The 17,417-nt window shown below is 43.6% G+C and overlaps 1 protein-coding gene across 1 annotated transcript in view; it reads left to right on the top strand.

The window, feature by feature from the left end:
* The first annotated feature begins 4,469 nt into the window (after window positions 1–4,469).
* The window catches only part of ap3b1a (adaptor related protein complex 3 subunit beta 1a), a 253,817-nt gene continuing 240,869 nt past the window's right edge, over window positions 4,470–17,417 (top strand). The window contains exon 1 of the mRNA XM_078214962.1: window positions 4,470–4,738. Within this exon, the coding sequence (XP_078071088.1) occupies window positions 4,605–4,738 (134 nt within the window). The 5' untranslated portion in view covers window positions 4,470–4,604. The remainder of the gene's footprint in view (window positions 4,739–17,417) is intronic.

Raw genomic sequence — 17,417 nt, 5'->3', positions numbered from 1 at the left:
ACTTTGCCAAGTTTTTTTTTGAAATTGAGCAACACAATTTGGTAAGGTTTTCCACAGTTAGCTTTGGTTGTCAGAATCTCCAAGAAATCAAAGATGTTGGTCAGGCAGGACCTGTGCCATCCAAAGGGATATTGGTTGGTGCTTATTAGCTTGCTGTTGTACAATATTTCGCAAATACATTTCTGATAAACCGCAGTGTGTTGCATGAAATTGAAATAAATTAATGGGAATGGGATCTCTGTATCTTATTGCCATTCTTTTTGAATTGGGTACCACGTGAGTGTTTCCTCTTTAACGGAGGCTTTATTACATTGAAAGCACTATTTAAATGCGTTGTTGTTACCTCTCCAGTGTCCATTGAGTAATAATGATTTTTAGTGTTGTGCAATTCTCCTCATTAGTGACTCTCAGCACTCCGAGATAAAGACCCTGGGGATTTATTTGTTTCGTTTAGGGCTGTCATGGATTAAAGAGGTTAATTGTCAATCTGTTACTTCAATGTGTGAATCTTCGTTAATCTTGGGGGTTTATTTGCACATTTAGTTGATAGAACTACAGCATCACTCCTGTTCAAGTTTATTTCATTATTGGTACGACTATTATTTTCGTCTAAACAAAACTTAGCATGAAAAATGTTCTCCTATTTCTAGAAAAGCAAGATAAAAATACGTGGAACTTGTTCATCAAAATGCATATTGAGTGGGCAAGGACACGGACTATGACAGGGCAGCCACAGTTTGCTTTTGCTGCCATAACTTTAATGCGGAACTTTAATGATCCAGGAGACAGTCATTCTCTCACGATGAGCTTGTGGGAGCAGAGGGCTGGCCTCACTCATTCCTGGTTGCTGCTTACAACTTGACTTCACCCTACCTTTCCCTTCCTTTGGTCCCCTTGGCTTCTCCTCGCCGTATAAGCTGTTAAAATTTCATTACTTATACTTAAGACTTTCTGTGAGAACCCCACCCTCCCAGCTATAAAAACAGCACTCTCCTCCTGTTGCCAGGTGTAGCCATTCCTGATTCTGAGCAGATGGATACCAACCCGCATGCCACTTTTCAAACAGCAACAAATTATATTTATGTATAACCAAGTCAAAGGACAGTTCACATGTTTCACCAGTATTCTTTTTTTCTTACCGATTATCCAACTACCCCACTCCCCTCCAGGTTGCACACTATCATGACTTGGATTTTTAAAAATATATTTTCATGGGATGTGCGTGTCACTGGTTATGCTAGCATTGGCAGCCCATCCATAATTGCCCTTGGAAAGGTAATGGTGAGCTGTCTCCTTGAACTGCTGCAGTCCGTGTGGTGTAGGTACACCCACTCAATGGGCTGAATGGCCTCTTTCTGCACTGCTGGGAAGGGAATTCCAGGATTTAGGCCCTTCACTGTGGCAGGATCAAAAATCATAACTGCACTGTGGGTGTACCAACAGCACATGGACTGTTTTGGTTCAAGGCAGCTCAACAGCAGTCTCAAGGGATTGGTAATAAATGCTGCATTTGCCAATGACACCCAGATCATCCCAAGAAGGAATTATTAAAAATATGCCAATCGTTCTTTGTTATTTATTCTTTCATGGGAGGTGGATGTTCCCCATATACCATCAAAATACTAAATGCCTAGATAGGCAGTTAAGAGTCAACCACATTGCTGTGGATCTGGAGTTGTATGATCAGGTAATCAGCACATCTCCTTTCCTAAAGGGCATTAGTGAACTAGATGGGGTTTTTGATTTGATTTATTATTGTCACATCATAGAAATCATAGAAACCCTACAGTGCAGAAGGAGGCCATTTGGCCCATCGAGTCTGCACCGACCACAATCCCACCCAGGCCCTACCCCCACATATTTTACCCGCTAATCCCTCTAACCTACACATCCCAGGACTCTAAGGGGCAATTTTTTAACCTGGCCAATCAACCTAACCCGCACATCTTTGGACTGTGGGAGGAAACCGGAGCACCCGGAGGAAACCCACGCAGACACGAGGAGAATGTGCAAACTCCACACAGACAGTGACCCGACCCGGGAATCGAACCCGGGACCCTGGAGCTGTGAAGCAGCAGTGCTAACCACTGTGCTACCGTGCCGCCCTACTGTGCTACCGTGCCGCCCACATGTATTGGGATACAGTGAAAAGTATTGTTCCTTGCGCACTATACAGACAAAACATACTGGTCATAGAGTACATAGGGGAGAAGGAAAGGAGAGGGAGCAGAATATGGTGTTGCAGCTACCGACAGGGTGCAGAGAACGATCAGCTCAACACGAGCTGGGTCCATTCAAAAGTCTGATGGCAGCCAGGGCAGCACAGTGGCCTCACAGCAGTAGAGAGCCGGGTTCAATTCCAGCTTCTGTTCACTGTCTGTGTGCAGTTTGCACTTTCTCCCCGTGTCTGCGTGGGCTTCCTCCAGGTGCTCTGGTTTCCACCCACAGTCCAAAGATGTGCGGGTTTGATTGATTGGCCATGCTAAATTAACCTTAGTGTCAGGGGGATTAGCAGGATAAATATGAGGGGTTACGGGAAGAGGTTCTGGGTGGGATTGTGGTCGGTGCAGACTCGATGGGCTGAATGGCCTCTTTCTGCACTGTAGGGATTCTGTGATAAGCTGTTCTTGAATCGGTTGGTACGTGACCTCAGATTTTGTTATCTTTTTCCCGGCAGAAGAAGGTAGGAGCGAGGATGTCCCGGGTGCGAGGGGTCCTTGATTATGCTGGCTGCTTTTCCGAGACAGCAGGAAGTGTCGATGGGAGGTTGGTTTGTGTCATGGACTGGGCTTTGTTCACAATTTACAACAATCTAAATGAATTCAATTTAAATTCTATGATAAATGCAGAATACTGTGGTTGGTGGAATCTGAAACAAAAACAGAAAAATGCTGGAAAATCTCAGCAGGTCTGACAGTATCTGTGGAGAGAGAATAGAAGTGGAGATGCCGGCATTGGACTGGGGTAAACACAGTAAGAGTTTTAACAATGCCAGGTTAAAGTCCAACAGGTTTATTTGGTAGCAAATGCCATTAGCTTTCGGAGCCCTGCTCCTTCGTCAGATGGAGTGGATATCTGCTCCCAAACAAGGGACACAGAGACACAAAATCAATTTACAGAATACTGATTAGAATGCGAATCTTTACAGCTAATCAAGTCTTAAAGATACAGACAATGTGAGTGGAGGCAGCATTAGGCACAGGTTAAAGAAAGCGGTCACGGGCATTCAGTCTCTGATCTTCGGGTGAGCGTTCTCCAAGGCGGCCTTCACGACACACGACAGCGCAGAGTCGCTGAGCAGAAACTGAGAGCCAAGTTCCGCACACACATGAGGACGGCCTAAACCAGGATCTTGGGTTCATGTCACACTATCGGTAACCCCCACAGCTTGCCTCCTGGACTTGCAGAATCTCACTGGCTGTCCTGTCTGGAGACAATACACATCTCTTTAACCTGTGCCTAATGCTCCCTCCACTCACATTGTCTGTATCTTTAAGACTTGATTAGCTGTAAAGATTCGCATTCTAATCAGTATTCTGTAAATTGATTTTGTGTGCCTTGTTTGAGAGCAGATATCCACTCCATCTGACGAAGGAGCAGGGCTCCAAAAGCTAATGGCATTTGCTACCAAATAAACAAAGAACAAAGAACAATACAGCACAGGAACAGGCCCTTCGGCCCTCCAAGCCCGTGCCGCTCCCTGGTCCAAACTAGACCATTCTTTTGTATCCCTCCATTCCCACTCCGTTCATATGGCTATCTAGATAAGTCTTAAATGTTCCCAGTGTGTCCGCCTCCACTACCTTGCCTGGCAGCGCATTCCAAGCCCTCACCACCCTCTGTGTAAAATATGTCCTTCTGATATCTGTGTTAAACCTCCCCCCCTTCACCTTGAACCTATGACCCCTCGTGAACGTCACCACCGACCTGGGGAAAAGCTTCCCACCGTTCACCCTATCTATGCCTTTCATAATTTTATACACCTCTATTAAGTCTCCCCTCATCCTCCGTCTTTCCAGGGAGAACAACCCCAGTTTCCCCAATCTCTCCTCATAACTAAGCCCCTCCATACCAGGCAACATCCTGGTAAACCTGTTGGACTTTAACCTGGTGTTGTTAAAACTCTTACTGAGAGAGAATAGAGCCAACGTTTCGAATCTAGATGTCCCTTTGTCAGAGTTGAGAAGAAAGGGAGAACTTCTACCTGCTGCATATACTTATATTCTAGCTGTGTGAAGAACTAGGGTCCAGTGACATTAGCACCAGGCCAACACCTGCCACTCTGCACCCTCCCACTGCGCCTGCGCCTGCGCCCGCGCCCCTCCGCGCGCTTCTCTCCCTCTTTCATCCAATCACCAGAATCGGGAGCAGCGATTGGCGGGGGGTGTGTGCCACGTCATGAAGGTGGAGGGGTCGTTGCTATGGCAGCCGTTGCATCATGTGACCCTCCTGGCGTCAGCTGACCTTCCACCGCCTCTGCTGTCACATTTCCGGTGCAGTTTGAGTGGGGACCGGCGGAGGGGGGAGTTTGAAAATAATCACAGCATTTGTCACTAAACATACATTCAGGCGCCCGGCCGCGAGTGCACTCCGCCCGCCAAGTCATGGCCAGTAACAGCGTGTCCTACAACGACCAGGGTGAGCGCGGCCTGGGCAGTGAATCCACCGAGTTGGGCCAAGAAGCCACGGCGGTGACTGCAGGAGGAGGGTTCCGCCTCTTCAGCGCAGACTACAAGAAGTAAGTCCCAAGAGTCACTTTATGCTCCACTGCACCCTCTCCTCTGACTCCTGTCTCCTTGTCTACGAAAGCTGCTTCAGCTCTCCTGATGTGGAGATGCCGGCGTTGGACTGGGGTAAACACAGTAAGAAGTTTAACAACACCAGGTTAAAGTCCAACAGGTTTATTTGGTAGCAAAAGCCACACAAGCTTTCGAAGCTCTAAGCCCCTTCTTCAGGTGAGTGGGAATTCTGTTCACAAACAGAGCTTATAAAGACACAGACTCAAATTACATGAATAATAGCGGTCACGGGCATTCGGCCTCTGATATTCGGGTAAGCGTTCTCCAAGGCGGCCTTCGCGACACACGACAGCGCAGAGTCACTGAGCAGAAACTGATAGCCAAGTTCCGCACACACAAGGACGGCCTCAACCGGGATATTGGGTTCATGTCACACTATTTGTAACTCCCACAGTTGCATGGACCTGCAGAGTTTCACTGGCTGTCTTGTCTGGAGACAATACACATCTTTTTAGCCTGTCTTGATGCTCTCTCCACTCCCATTGTTTTGTTTCTTAAAGACTGGATTAGTTGTAAGTATTCGCATTCCAACCATTATTCATGTAATTTGAGTCTGTGTCTTTATAAGCTCTGTTTGTGAACAGAATTCCCACTCACCTGAAGAAGGGGCTTAGAGCTTCGAAAGCTTGTGTGGCTTTTGCTACCAAATAAACCTGTTGGACTTTAACCTGGTGTTGTTAAACTTCTTACTCAGCTCTCCTCGCCACTCTCTCCTGAATAAAGGCAGCTAAGTTTTGATGGAAAGACTTTGGACAACTTTTGCTCCTGTCAGATGGTGTTCATTGCCCGCGGTAGGGGCTGTTCCCCAGACAAATAATGGGCGACTGAGCACTTCATCGTGGAGACAGTACTTAGTCTATTGCAACTAGTATTACTCTGCCAGTTGTTTTAGATCGGAAGTCGTGTAAAATTCTCTGAGCTATTGTGATGAATCTGATCACTTTGCAAGATTGCAGAATTGTTGCAGCACAGGAGGCCCCTTGTGTCTCCGCTGGCTCTCTGAATGGGCAGTTCACCTAGTGCCAGTCACTTACCACCTGCTCAAAATCAAATCAAATCAAGATTTTTCCTTGTCAGATAACAATCTAATTTCCTTTAGTATGTCTTGATTGAGCTGAGCTCCACCACAGTATGAAGCAATGCATTACATAGTCTAACCACTTGCTGTGTGAAAGTTTTTCCTCATATCGCTGTTACATTACCCTAAATCTGTGCCCTTTGATTTTTGATCCTTCCACCAATGGGAGGACTTTTTCCCTATCTTCTCTGCCCTGAACCCTCATAGTTTGGAGTGTTTCTTTCCAATCTCCTCTTAAGGAAAACAGTCCTAACTTCTCAAATTTATCTACATAGCTGAAGTTCCTTATCTTTGGAACCATTTTTGTGAATCTTTTATGCACTCACTCCAATGTCTTTGCATCTTTCCGAAAGTACAACAACCAGAACTGGGTGCAACACTCCAGTTGAGGCTGAACCAGTGTATTATTCAAGTTTAACATAGCCTTCTTGCTCTTCTATTCTATTCTATTAATAAAGCTTGGGATACAGTGTGCTCTATTAACCACTCTTGCAACCTGAACTGTCACCTTCAGTGCCTTATGTACATATACATCCACATCCCTCTGCTCCTGCACCCTTTTTAGAATTGTACTCTGTCTCACTCTCTCTCTCTCTCTCTCTCTCTGTTCTTCCTATGAAAATGACACTTCACACTTCTCCACATTGAACTTCATCTGCCACTTTCACCCATTCATCAATATATTTTAAAGTTTTACATTATCCTCCTTGCAGCTCACAATACTCACAAATTTTGTATCATCTGCAAAAGGGTGGCACAGTGGTTAGCACCACTGCCTCACAGCACCAGGGACCCAGGTTTGATTTCTGGCTTGGATCACTGTCTGTGCGGAGTGTGCATGTTTTCCCCATGTCTGTGGGTTTCTTCTGGATGCTCCGGTTTCTTCCCACAGTCCGAATGACATGCTGATTAGGTGCATTGGCCATGCTAAATTCTCCCTCAGCGTACCAGAACAGGCGCCGGTGTGTGGCAACTAGGAGATTTTCACAGTAACTTCATTGCCGTGTTAATGTAAGCCTCCTTGTGATTAATAAATAAGTTTTAAAAATTGTGTTTGGTACACCATAGGTGTATATTAGGTCATATCAGGAAGAGCAAGGGAACTCCATTAAAAACCTTCCTGCAGTCTGAAAGACATCATTAGCCACCACTCTTTCTGATCACTCAACCAATTTCATATGTGTTGCTGCTGCCCCTTTTATTCCAGGAACTATAACTTCACGCTCAAGTCTGCACTGTATCAAATGCCTCTGTTAGCACTTCAAAAAAAAATAGCAAGTTAGTTAGATGTGACTTTCCTTTAAAAATATCAGTGTTGGTTTTTCTTATTAACACATATTTTCCCAATGGCTGCTATCTTTGTCCTGACTTATTGTTTCTACTGGTTTCCCCATCACAAAATTTAAACTGACTGGCCTATAAATTGCCGGTCTTATTTTTGCACCCTATTTTTGAATAAGGGTGTAACATGTGCAATTCTCCAGTTTTTATGCTGGTTTTCGAGACTCTTCTATCCTTGATACAAAGGCAAAACACCAACCGCTGTCCGATTCGAAAGTTCTTTATTCTTCTTACATATGCAAGCTGGCAAGCCTTTGCTACGTAACCTCCACTCAGTGCTGGGAGTCAGGTAGCAAAGGCGCGCTGAATAATGGGACAGTCCCTCTTTATGTATTTTTACAATTCTCATAATCACATGCGGTTTGATACAATATAGCTGATCACAAGACACCCTTTGTTCTAGTCAGGTTAACTACATCTAAGGTCGTAATATGGTTATGTTGAAAGAAAGAGAACTGTTAATAGGTAATCTTGTTAATCACAGATGTCTTAAGCTTGTCATTTCGAATTCAACTCTCAGCAGCATGCGATATTTAACCCCATAATATCTCAGTCGTCTGACACCATCCCTGACTCTAAGGAAGACTGAAAAGTCATGGCCAGTGCCTCCACAATTTCCACCCTTGGTGTTCTTGGATGCATCTCATCTGGTCCTGAAACGTTATCAACTTTAGTTGCACTCATTGCCACCGCTCTGTAGGATGGCACTACTGCCTCACGGCGCTAGGGACCCAGGTTCGATTCCCAGCTAGGGTTACTGTCTATGTGGAGTTTGCATATTCTCCCCATGTCTGTGTGGGTTTTCTCCGGGTGCTCCTGTTTCCTCCCACAGTCCAAAGATGTGTGGGTTAGGAGGATTGACCATACTAAATTGCCCCTTAGTGTCAGGGGGACTAGCTAGGATAAATGCATGGGGTTATGAGGATAGGGCCTGGGTGGGATTGTGGTCAGTGCAGACTCAATGGACCAAATGGCCGCCTCCTGCACTGTAGGATTCTATGATTCTATTTGCTACAGGGGATGAAATTGTAATATCTTTAAATCCATGTTTTGAAAATGGGTGATGAACTTTAAATGGTTGTTTTTAGTACAGTCGAACAGCATTGTATTTTTCCAATACTCTTCAGAAGTGCAATTACTGCCTCCCTCCCTGCCCACCTCTCAAAAGGTGAGGGAACTGCTTTTTGTTCCAGAGGAAAGTCAGTTAATCCAAGTGATTTTGCAAAGTAAATATACACTAATAGTACAAAATTAGAAATCTAATTTTGGTAACTTCACTGCCTACATTCATACACGTGTTGCATTGTTGAAATTCTTCACTGTGGCGGTTAACTTGATAACCTGGGAGCAGCCCTTTATAATCACATCTCACAACATTAATCCCTTGCCCTGCTTTTTATTACGTGTAAATTGTTTTTTAACCAGTGATTAATGTGAAATTGCAACTTCTGAGTTGAGGAAAAAAATTCAAAAACTCAAAGCAAGTTGGTCAGTTTTTGTTGTTTTATGGGATGTGAACATCGTTGGTTCCTGGGTCTCTAGATTACTGGTCCAGTAACAATACCACCGTGCCACTGCCTCCCCATTGCTGACACTGTTGAGCTAACAGCCACGGTTGAATCTGAAGTGACAGCATGCAAATGGTATAATTAATATAGTTTAATACCTAAAAATATATAAAATTGATAGACAAACAGTGGGGAAAGTCAGTAAAAAGTGGGAAATAAGAATACTGTTCCGAACTGGCACCCGATTTGAATCTGTACAAGACCAGTTCAGATACAAATTCTGTAAGCAATGTAAGTTCTTGAATGCTGCTGCTTCGCCCTGGACGTTTTGTAGACCTGTGTTCAAATGGCCAATCACTGCAGAACAAATAGCATGCAAACCATACAACCAATACAGCAGAGCACAGTAGGTGGAAGTCATGTTCAAGCACACGTTCTGATCAGATTTTACTTCGAGTACTATGTGTGCTTTTGATCATGATTTATGGCTGATATTCAGGCTGTTGGAGCAGAGCACACTGGAATTGTTAGACTCGTAATAGGTTCTCACACTTAAAGGCAAGGCTGGAGAAAATGGACTTTCAACTAAGAGTGCTCCGGCAATAATCTTGTATGGAAAACTTATATCTGCAACAGCATTTCAAGCATAAAACTGATGAGTCAGAAAGGGCATGGTCCAAGTCAGTAAAAAGCCAGTTTAGATCTGATGCCTCCAAGGTGTTAACATGGAACAATTACAATCTGCAGTTGACTTGTTTCTGATGGTCTAGGTGAAAGCATTTAAATATTTTGTTTACAACAGTTAGATAATTTGAATTCTTTTGGAATTGCCTGAAAAGCCTCTTGCATCCATATCAATCTTGTGAAGTTTTTCTTTTTTTTGCAATGGTTGGTTTAGGGAGATTACACAACTCTGGGTTGAAGTTGGATGAAAGCAAGAGCAGAATGTTCCATTGTTTCTGGCCCAGAAGCTTTTCACAATTCTTTCCTACTTACCCCACACACCCTGCTCTGTCCCCTTCTATAACTATGGATCCACTGTTTCAAGAAGGAATAAGGGATATCTAACACTAGCTATGATCTAAAAATAATAGGTTTAGGCTCAAGACCATTCCAATAATTGTCAAACGGATGAGCTAGTGCCTTGGTAGGTTGCCACTTTTTCCACTCTGCAGTTCCATATTGCTTTCATGGGCATGAAGTCATTTTGTGGCATCTCCTAACCACTTGCCTGCTGTAGATTATGTACAATGGATGTTGTGTAGGTTTCCTTGTTAGATATTTGGAAACTGTTTTGACAGAAACAGTGCCTTTTCAACAATTAGCACTCTCCAGCAGACCTGTACAATCTTCCACTGCTTGGTCCAAATAAAAACAACTCAAACCAAGTCTTTGGGAAGTTGATAATGACTTGTTGCTGGTGTTTCATTATATATTTTGTGATGTGCTACTTGGGTATGTTGTCATGGCCCGTGAAAAATGAATGAAGTAACAGTTATGACAGATGAATGAATTTTAGGACCGGGTTAGCAATCCTTCTGAATGCTTGTCAAGTTAATGACAACTCTTTGGATTGGGGGGCGGCACGGTGTACAATGGTTAGCACTGCTGCTTCACAGTGCCAGGGACCTGGGTTCAATTCCCAGCTTGGGTCACGGTCTGTGTGGAGTTTGCATGTTCTCCCTGTGTCTGTGTGGGTTTCCTCTGGGTGCTCCGGTTTCCTCCCTCACTCCAATGTTTTGCAGGTTAGCTGCATTAGCCATGCTAAATTCTCCCTCGGTGGACTTGAACAGGTGCTGGAGTGTGGCGACTAAGGAATTTTCACAGTAACTTCATTGCAGTGTAAATGTAAGCCTACTTGTGTCTAATAAATAAACTTTACTTATCTCCAGCTGAGGTCAATCAAAGTAATGTTCGTGCACTTCAGGAAGGATTTGAAGGCATTGCAGAGAAGATTCATGACCATCATTCCAACAGTGAGGAACTTAACTTCTCCATCCTAATCTTCATAACTTAAGACTGTTTCCCTTGGAGAAAAGAAGGGTGAGAGGACATTTGTTAGAGCTTCAAAATCATGAGGGGTCTGGACAGAGACGAGGAGAAACTGTTCCTATTCAGAACTTGTTTGGATAGAACCCTTTGTTTGATTTGTTGTTGGACTTTCTCCAGACTTGCGAAGTGCTCAGTAATTTTGTTGTTTAACTGGGAGGACCACAGGCCCATTTTCAACTTGAACACATTCACTGTACTGATCATCTGACAAGTTTCTGTCCCTCCCTGCAGTTCATAGTTCAGCTCACTGAATTTTGCATTTGTGCCTGTAAGAAACGCCAAGTCTAGCAACCATACATTCTCTGACAGCTCACTGTGCACCTCATTTCTTGATTTAAGAAAGGTGACAATTTCAGGCAACAGATCTGAAAATCTGTGGAGGGCTTTTTCTCGAATTAACCACCTCACGTCAGCATGAAGGATTGGCTCACCATACGTGGCATCAAGCTCAAGTAACGAGTTAAACAAACAATGTTGCAGAGCTCTGGCACGAATTGAGTTGACGATCTTGACAAGAATTTTCATTACATGACAAAAATCAATAATCTTGCTTGCTAGCGCTTGCTGGTGGATAACACGGTGGTAATTGACAAAGGAGAGGAAATCGGAGACATTTCTGCCAAATGCAACAAAGCCTACATTGACACCCAGTTGACAGTGTATCATTAGTTGTGATTGAAACCAGTTTCTTGATTTGGATTTTTTTCTCAGTCACATAGCTTTTAAATTGGTTGTAGACATCCTCGCCTCTTGTCCTCTCTTTGAGTGGCAAAAGAGTGAGGAGGTCCTCCTTTGTTGTTGCATCTTTGAATGCCATCTGAGCAGCTGGGCCATATCCGTTATGTCTACTAACTCATCTAACTGCAGTGAGAAACATTCATAGCCTGATAAGTCTTGGTGTATTTGCTGAGACAGATCCCAGACAACAATCACATTCATCTTGCTACTGTTGAAGCACCAAGGCATACTCTTGAAAGCTGTCATAATGTCATATTTGTTTTTAAAGTCTTTGAACAAAGTGTTGGCAGCAACCATCATAGCCTCCTTGATAACTTCATCATTGCTGGACAGTTTGTTTTGTCAGCAGATGGTTAATGTGAAAAGATGCCTTTTTGCTAGCCTTGTCTTAGCCATACATTTTCAAAAGAATGGCTGTTGAGCTTGCAACATTCCCTTTAACTCCCAACTTTCTTTGTTCGAATGGCACTGTTTAAAGGGACATTTTCTTGAAATTTTGCATGCGTTGTCTTGTGATGCCATTCCAAATTACCTCTTGTACTCAAGGCTGCACATTTGTAAAAATAAATTCACTCTCCCATTTCTGTTGGAAATGGTAGGCTTTTGCCCTCTTTGAGGTCCCTGGCTCCTCACTCATCATTTTGTCTTCACTCAGATTAGTCTGTTTTGGCTCCTGCAATCCTGCAATCACTGAGCTGATTCGCTCATCATCACATGAAGCTTGAATCCTTTGCATGTTTGGTGCAGTTTGGCAGTCAGTGAGCTGATTGTCTCATCACCAAGTGAAGCCCAAGTACCACATTTTCGGCAGTGGTTCGGCAGTTAATGACAAAGAATTTTTTGAGATTCCAGGATTTACCTACCTGTCTATTTGGAGGCTACTGCTCCTAAGGGTTGTGTAAATTCGGAAGTCTCTGCTTCAGAAGGTGGTGGAAGCATGGGTCACATTATTTTTAAGGCAGCGATAAGTTGATTCATTCCCTTGCCAAGGGTTATTGGGAGTCGATGGGAATGTGGCACACCAGATCATCCATGATGTTGAATGGCGGAGCAGACTTGGGCCAAATTGTTTACTGAAAAGGAGATGTCACACTGAATCATCGTAGAATCATAGAAACCCTACAGTGCAGAAGGAGGCCATTCAGCCCATCGAGTCTGCACCGACCACAATCCCACCAAGGTCCTATCCCTGTAACCCCACATATTTACACCACTAATCCCCCTGACACTAAGGGGCAATTTAGCATAGCCAATCAACCTAACCCGCACATCTTTGGACTGTGGGAAGAAACCGGAGCACCCGGAGGAAACCCACGCAGACACGGGGAGAATGTGCAAACTCCACACAGACAGTGACCTAAGCCAGGAATCGAACAAGGTCCCTGGAGCTGTGAGGCAGCAGTGCTAACCACTGTGCTATCGTGCCGCCCCAATGCTGGAAATGTACAAAGTCAGAAGAGCAAATGTGTAGGCAAATTTCTGAAGTTCAGAAGCAATCAGGCTTCAAATTTCAACTGTCCTAAGGTTAATTGTAATAAATTCGGTATAAAAATTTCTTATTAAAGGCGCATGATTGTTAAAATACATTCATATAACTTTTTCAGCCAGCTTCTAGCAGACATGACAAGAGGAGGGGCAGGTCTGGACTGGGCAAATGGAAGGACTATCAATGTGTAGGGATAGTGAAGGTTTAGAACAGATGCTCCCACAAACATTCTGATGCCTCTTGGAAGCCAAAGAACATTGGGGTTAGAATAGACAAAAAGGGAAGCTTATGTCAAATACCAGAAGTTCAGCACTGCACAAAGCCTAGAGTATAGAAAGTGCAGGTTTGGAATGAGAAATGAAATTAGGGAAGTCAAGAGAGACCATGAAAACACGTTGCCAGATTAAACCAAAGAAAATCCAAAGCTGTTTTATGAATAAAAAGTAACCGAGGAAAGATTGGGGCCTATTTGAGCCCAAAAAGGCAGCCTGTGTGTGGAGGCAGAGCACACGGGGATGGTACTTAATATTTTGCATCCCTCTTCACAAAAGAGGAAAAAAATGCAGACATTGTGGATGCGGAGAAGTGTAAAATATTGGATGGTATGAATATATTGAGAGATGAAATAGTCAGGGATTCAGTATCCTTAAATAGATAAATCACCAGGCCTGAGTGAAATGTATCCCAGGCTGTTAAGAAAAGCAAAGGAGGAAATAGTGGAACCTCCAACCATCATTTCCAATCCTAACTGGCTACAGTTATGTTGCTGTAGGACTGATTACGTACCGTTGTTTTGAAAGGGAGGAAGGGATTGATTGAGTAATTTAAGGAGGCAAGTCAGCTTAACCTCGGAATGGACAAATTATTAGAAGAAATTTTGACTATCAAAAGCCATCAAGAAAATAAAGATCAGTGGAGGGCGATCAGCATGGATTTGTTGTGGGAAGGCAGTGTCCAGCTATAATTTCAGGAGGTGATGGTGTGTTTGATGCAGTCTGCGTGGATTTCAACAAGATTTTTGACAAGGTCCCACATGCAAACAAGTTCAAAAAATAAAAACTCATGGGATCCAGGGGAAAATGACAAATTGAGCCAGTTTTGGATTCAGTATGATGAAGTAAAGGGTAATCATTGACAAGTCTTTCTGTGATTAGAAGGCTGCCAGTCTTAGTGTTCAGTCCCTTATATCAGTGATCTAAAGGTGAATACAGAGGGTGTACTTGAAAGGTTTGCAGATGATACAACAATAAGCTGTGTAGTTAAATGACTGTAAACCTTTGGAAAATGTCACTGGACTGGTGAGGTAGGCAAAAAAATAGCCAATGGAATTCAACCAGGAGAGGCAAGGAGTGGGAATAATCAGTAAATTGTCAGATACATAGTTGTGCAGAGGAACAGAAGATCCTTGGATTGTATGTCCGTGGATCCCTGAAGATACCAAGGCAGGTGGTTAAAAAGGCCCAAGTAATACTTTCCTTTATTAACCAAAGCATGGATTATCAGAGTGGGGCAGTTCTGTTAGAACTGTATAAAACATTAGGTAGGCCACAGCAATGTATATACATTAGGACATAGAAACTAGAAGCAGGAGTAGGCCATTTGGCCCTTCGAGCTTGCCCAGCCATTCATCTTGATCATGACTGATCATCGAATTTTATATACTATTCTCCTCCCTCCCTTCCATATCCCTTGATCCATTTAGCCCCAAGAGCTATTTATATAGCATAGTAATGCATATAGTTCTGGTCACCACATCACAGGCAGATGTGACCACACTATACAGAGGAGATTTATGAGATTGTTGCCAGAACTGGTGAATTTTGGCCATGAGGAAAGATTGGATTTATTTTCTTTGGAACAGAAGAAGCAGTGGGGAGATTTTACCCTGGGGGCGTTGGAGATCTGAAACACACTGTCTAAAAGAGTAGTAGAGACAGAAACCTTCTTGGTGGTTTTTTTCAAGTACCTGGATATACAATTGAAGTGCTGGAACCTGCTAGGCTACAGACCTAAGAACTAGAAAATAGGTTTGGGGAGAAGAGCTTTTTTACAGTTGGCACAGACCTGACTTTTGAAAGGTCTCCCCCTTTGATGTACATTTCTTTGATAATCCAGGCTGACACTTCAGTGGCACTGAAGGAAAGGTGCTATCTTTCAAATGAGAAGTTAAACCAAGATCTCATCTGCCATCATGGGTGGATGACATGAATCCCATAACACTATTGAAATAACCAACATCACATTGTGATGGAACACTCCACTTGCCTGGATGAGTGCAGCTCCAACAAAACTCAAGAAGCTCAACACCATCCCGACAACGCCATCTGCTTGATTGACACCCATCCACCACAATAAAGATCAATTCCCCACAGCACCAGTGCACAGCGGCAGAAGTGTGTACCATCTGCAAGATGCACTGGAGAAACTAAGACTTCTTTGATGGCACCTTCCAATCCTGTGACCTCTACACCTAGAAAGACCAGGGTGGCAGAAGCATGGGCACACCACCACCTGCAAGTTTCTCTCCAAGCCACACGCCATCCTGACTTGGAATGATAACAGACTTCCTTTGCTGTCAATATCCTGGAACTCCCTTCCCAACAGCACTGTGTCCTACAATATGTGGACTGCAGCATTTCAAGAAGGCAGGCCGCCACTATCACCTTGAGGGAAATTGGGGATTGGCAATAAATGTCAGCCTAGCCAGAGACCCCCACATTCCATGAATGAATAAATAAAAATCTTAAAACATTTCACACATTGGGACCTAATCTTTATTTTGGAGTATTATATCTTGACCACACTTTGATTAATTGGCCGTGAAGCAGTGTCCAGATTGACGCAAGAGCCATGATATAAATGCAACACTGTTATTGGACTAAAACTGAACTGACCCCTCCTATCCACCTCTTTCCTTTGGGAGATACAAACCTGCCGAATGAAGTTTGATTTGGAAGGTTGAACGATTGTTTGGATCTAGATTTAAAATTGAGCAGAGAGTTTGTGAAAGGTGCGGGGATGGAAAGAGGAATGCAGCTCATCATTCAACAATCTGACCATGCTGGATGTTTGTGCAGAACCTAAAAATGAGAACAAAAAGGTTGAGGCAGATGTAATTGGCTGATTTGGGTGCAGATTATTAGTATTGGAAATTGAAGCCAGATAAATATTTTACTTTACAGAGATAAAGGCAGCTTACCCTTGCTGTATTGTGTTGAGGGTGTCAACCCAGTCATTGGGTAGATTACAGTGGAACAACGATTCTCACTGTAGAGGAACATTGGTGTATAATTCATCGGATTATACAGCAAATTTCTGATCGACCTTTGCCTAACCACTTAGTTGCTTTCTAAGCTAACCAAATATCATGTAGCCTCCATCACCTTCCTTCTCTCCTGCCATCAAAGCCCTGCCCTGTGTTTTTGTTTATAATTCTTGTCACCAGTCCCAAAAATGTTTCCTCTACAATAATGATTGGTCACTTTCTAGACATTTAAGATTGACCATTGCATCTCGGTGGAACATTAAAGAATTACTTTGGGTGAACAGTCAAGTTGGTCTGTCTATAATGGTTTGCAGCTTGGGTATGAGGTAATTGACTCTGATTCGGCTGTCTGGCGACATGGCCCTGGCTATAAATTCTGTAATCAGGAACACAACACCTCACAAACATTTCCTCTTTTTTTGCTGCAGGCAAAAACTAGTCCTCATCCAACCCCAAAAACCTAACCTGAAAGAAGTCATTTTTTTAACAGCCCAAAGGGTATAAAATGCAGTTCCTGTTTCTGTGGCTACAGTGCCCTTTTAGTTGTGAATTTCCTGCTTCGTTGTGCCTCACAGCGCCAGAGATCCGGGTTCGATTCCCGACGTGGGTCACTGTCTGTGCAGAGTCTGCACGTTCTCCCCGTGTCTGTGTGGGCTTCCCCCAGGTGCTCCGGTTTCCTACCACAATCCGAAAGACATGCTGGTTAGGTGGACTGGCCATGCTAAATTCTCCCTCAGTGTACCCGAACGGGCGCTGGAGTGTGGCGACTGGGGGATTTTCACAGTAACTTCTTTGCAGTGTTAATGTAAGCCTACTTGTGACACTAATAAATGAACTTTAAAAGCTTTAAATTTATTTCCATGAGCCAAGTGAAAATGGCGCATTGTCTCATTTGTAATTTGTCTGAGATTGATAACTCCCTGGTCATTGTGAGGGATGTTTCGATGCATTATCGAGTATTGCTGTTGCACAGAAGGAGGACTGGAAACTGGAAGTCCAACCCTTCTGAGATGTGAGGTATTTCTCCATCGCCCCTGGAAGTCACCAACATTAAAGGCACAATTGAATTCCAAGTTGAGCCTTGAACGAAAAGAGCAGATGTAAATGACTGCAACATTTTGCAGGCTAAATATTGGGGTGTACAATGAGT

The sequence above is a fragment of the Mustelus asterias genome, chromosome 6, assembly GCF_964213995.1.
Source record: "Mustelus asterias chromosome 6, sMusAst1.hap1.1, whole genome shotgun sequence".
NCBI lineage: Eukaryota > Metazoa > Chordata > Chondrichthyes > Carcharhiniformes > Triakidae > Mustelus > Mustelus asterias.
This window is presented reverse-complemented; position numbering and strand designations above follow the sequence as displayed.